General features: G+C 39.7%; 1 protein-coding gene across 1 annotated transcript; it reads right to left on the bottom strand.

The window, feature by feature from the left end:
• Positions 1-302: 302 nt before the first annotated feature.
• On the bottom strand, positions 303-1,000 carry LOC105564495. Its single transcript, XM_012016909.1, has one exon. It carries the CDS (start codon positions 812-814, stop codon positions 419-421), a length of 396 nt encoding a protein of 131 aa, XP_011872299.1. The 5' UTR covers positions 815-1,000; the 3' UTR covers positions 303-418.
• Between the last annotated feature and the right edge of the window lie 1,137 nt (positions 1,001-2,137).

The raw sequence follows: 2,137 nt of genomic DNA, 5'->3' as shown, positions 1-2,137 counted from the left end.
CTCGGACATAAGTTAAATTAGTTATTCCTTCACTTGAACCTTACATTACAATTTCTTTTTATTGAATTGTTCGTCTTTCATATAGTTAAATATTTCTCATAATATTTATCATAATTACTTACAGTAATGAGTAGAAAACCGATGCAACAAATAATCAAAGTATCTGACACAAATAAAATCAACGCAATGTCGGAATATAAAGTTTTAATATTTTTCGAAAAGATAATAATATTCTGATGTTTCTCAGTTAATTTCCTTATCATTTTCAGGCTGATTCGGTATCCGTTTTCCTTTGAAATGACTTCCGTCGGTCATTTACCGAGAGCCTCGATTTGGCCGGCTAAATGCAGTGCCTGAAAGATTTGGAAAGCATGATTTCATCTTGATCTTTTGTAATCGCAGTAATTACGCAATAACATCACGTTGCATTAGTTGATGTGGATTTGACAAGTGAGAAATTTTTTAACAATTTTATCTGACTTACCAGGACAATAAGAAGAGCATTTAGCATGACAACAGCGCAACCACAAAGCACTGTACGAAAAAATTGTGCGACTAACGCCCATTCATAAACGAAACGTGTATCACCATTGAACGGGAAGTCCATCTTTAGAATGAGCGGTCGCATGGATATGTCAGTCTCGTCTAAGTTACTTGTGTTAAAGATGAAAACGCTATCACTGTGTAACGTTCTGGCTATCGAATAGATTCCAAAGACGAAATTAGCGAAATTATGCGACAGAATGGCTTTGCTTATTGTCACGCGTGTATTAAAATCGGTACTACTATTTTTTTTCCAGTCCGCCGCCATCATTACCAGTGTTTTATCGAATATGTTCTACGGTTTTACGAATTATCACAATAATAATTAAAAAGAATGTGAATTTTCTAGAGCTACGTGCGTGCTAGAGTTTGTATAGTATTATGGTGTTGAATGTGCATATTATACACAAAAAAGTGTCAAATTAACACTTGTATTCAAATTAATGTGTTTATTGTTTTGTATATAGTATGTAGCAATCCATAATCTTCTCTACGAAGCATTTAATAATCTTACATTCCAGCAATATTACCCCGCGCGTCTTTTCCGCGTTCCCGCATGTCCGCGCGTCTTTTCCGCGTTTCCGCGTCCCCGCGTCCCCGCACGTCTTTTCCGCGTTTCCGCATCCCCGCGCGTCTTTTCCGCGTTTCCGCATCCCCGCGCGTCTTTTCCGCGTTTCCGCATGTCCGCGCGTCTTTTCCGCGTTTCCGCGTCCCCGCGCGTCTCTTCCGCGTTTACGCGTCCCCGCGCGTCTTTTCCGCGTTTCCGCGTCTCCGCACGTCTTTTCCGCGTTTCCGCGTCTCTGCGCGTATTTTTCGCGTCTTTTCTGCATTTCCGCATCTCCGCACGTCTTTTCCGCGTTTCCGCGTCTTTGCGCGTATTTTCCGCGTCTTTTCCGCATTTCCGCATGTCCGCGCGTCTTTTCCGCGTTTCCGCGTCCCCGCGCATCTTTTCCGCGTCTACGCGTCCCCGCGCGTCTTTTCCGCGTTTCCGCATGTCTGAATTTTCACGTAATTTTTATCACCTAAAAAACTTACCTTCTTAAAAAAAGGTAAAAGAAAGCGCCAAGTATAAGCTCCAACGACTGAATATATTTTCTTACTCTATCTTTTTTGCATCTCTACAAAAATATCTTCACTACAAAACTATTTTCTCTACAAAAGTAATGATATCATTAAATGGCGCCAACTAAACTAAATAGTTTTAAACGTGGTGGGGCGATGATTGGAGTTGGGGCATGCCCGCCGGCTGGGCGCCCGCGGACGCCCGTTGCCCGCGGTTTAGACAATCTTTACAAAAATATCTTCACTACAAAACTATCTTCTCTACAAAAGTAATGTTGATATTACAGCGATCATTTCATTGCCAGCAGTACCGATAGATACGATCCTGAAGCCTTTATGATCTGTAACAATATTATTGCTCTTATTAATAATAAAAAATGTATGTATATTAATATGACATGTTCATGCAAAACATTTTATACGATAAAAAATCTGCCTTGGACGATAATATTATTATTATTTGTTTTAACAAATAACGAAAACGTTATGACGAAAGTATAGGTAACTATATAATTAAACATAAAACTTTCAG

This window comes from Vollenhovia emeryi, unplaced genomic scaffold (genome assembly GCF_000949405.1).
Source record: "Vollenhovia emeryi isolate VEMERY1.0 unplaced genomic scaffold, V.emery_V1.0 DF943967.1, whole genome shotgun sequence".
Lineage (NCBI taxonomy): Eukaryota > Metazoa > Arthropoda > Insecta > Hymenoptera > Formicidae > Vollenhovia > Vollenhovia emeryi.
This window is presented reverse-complemented; position numbering and strand designations above follow the sequence as displayed.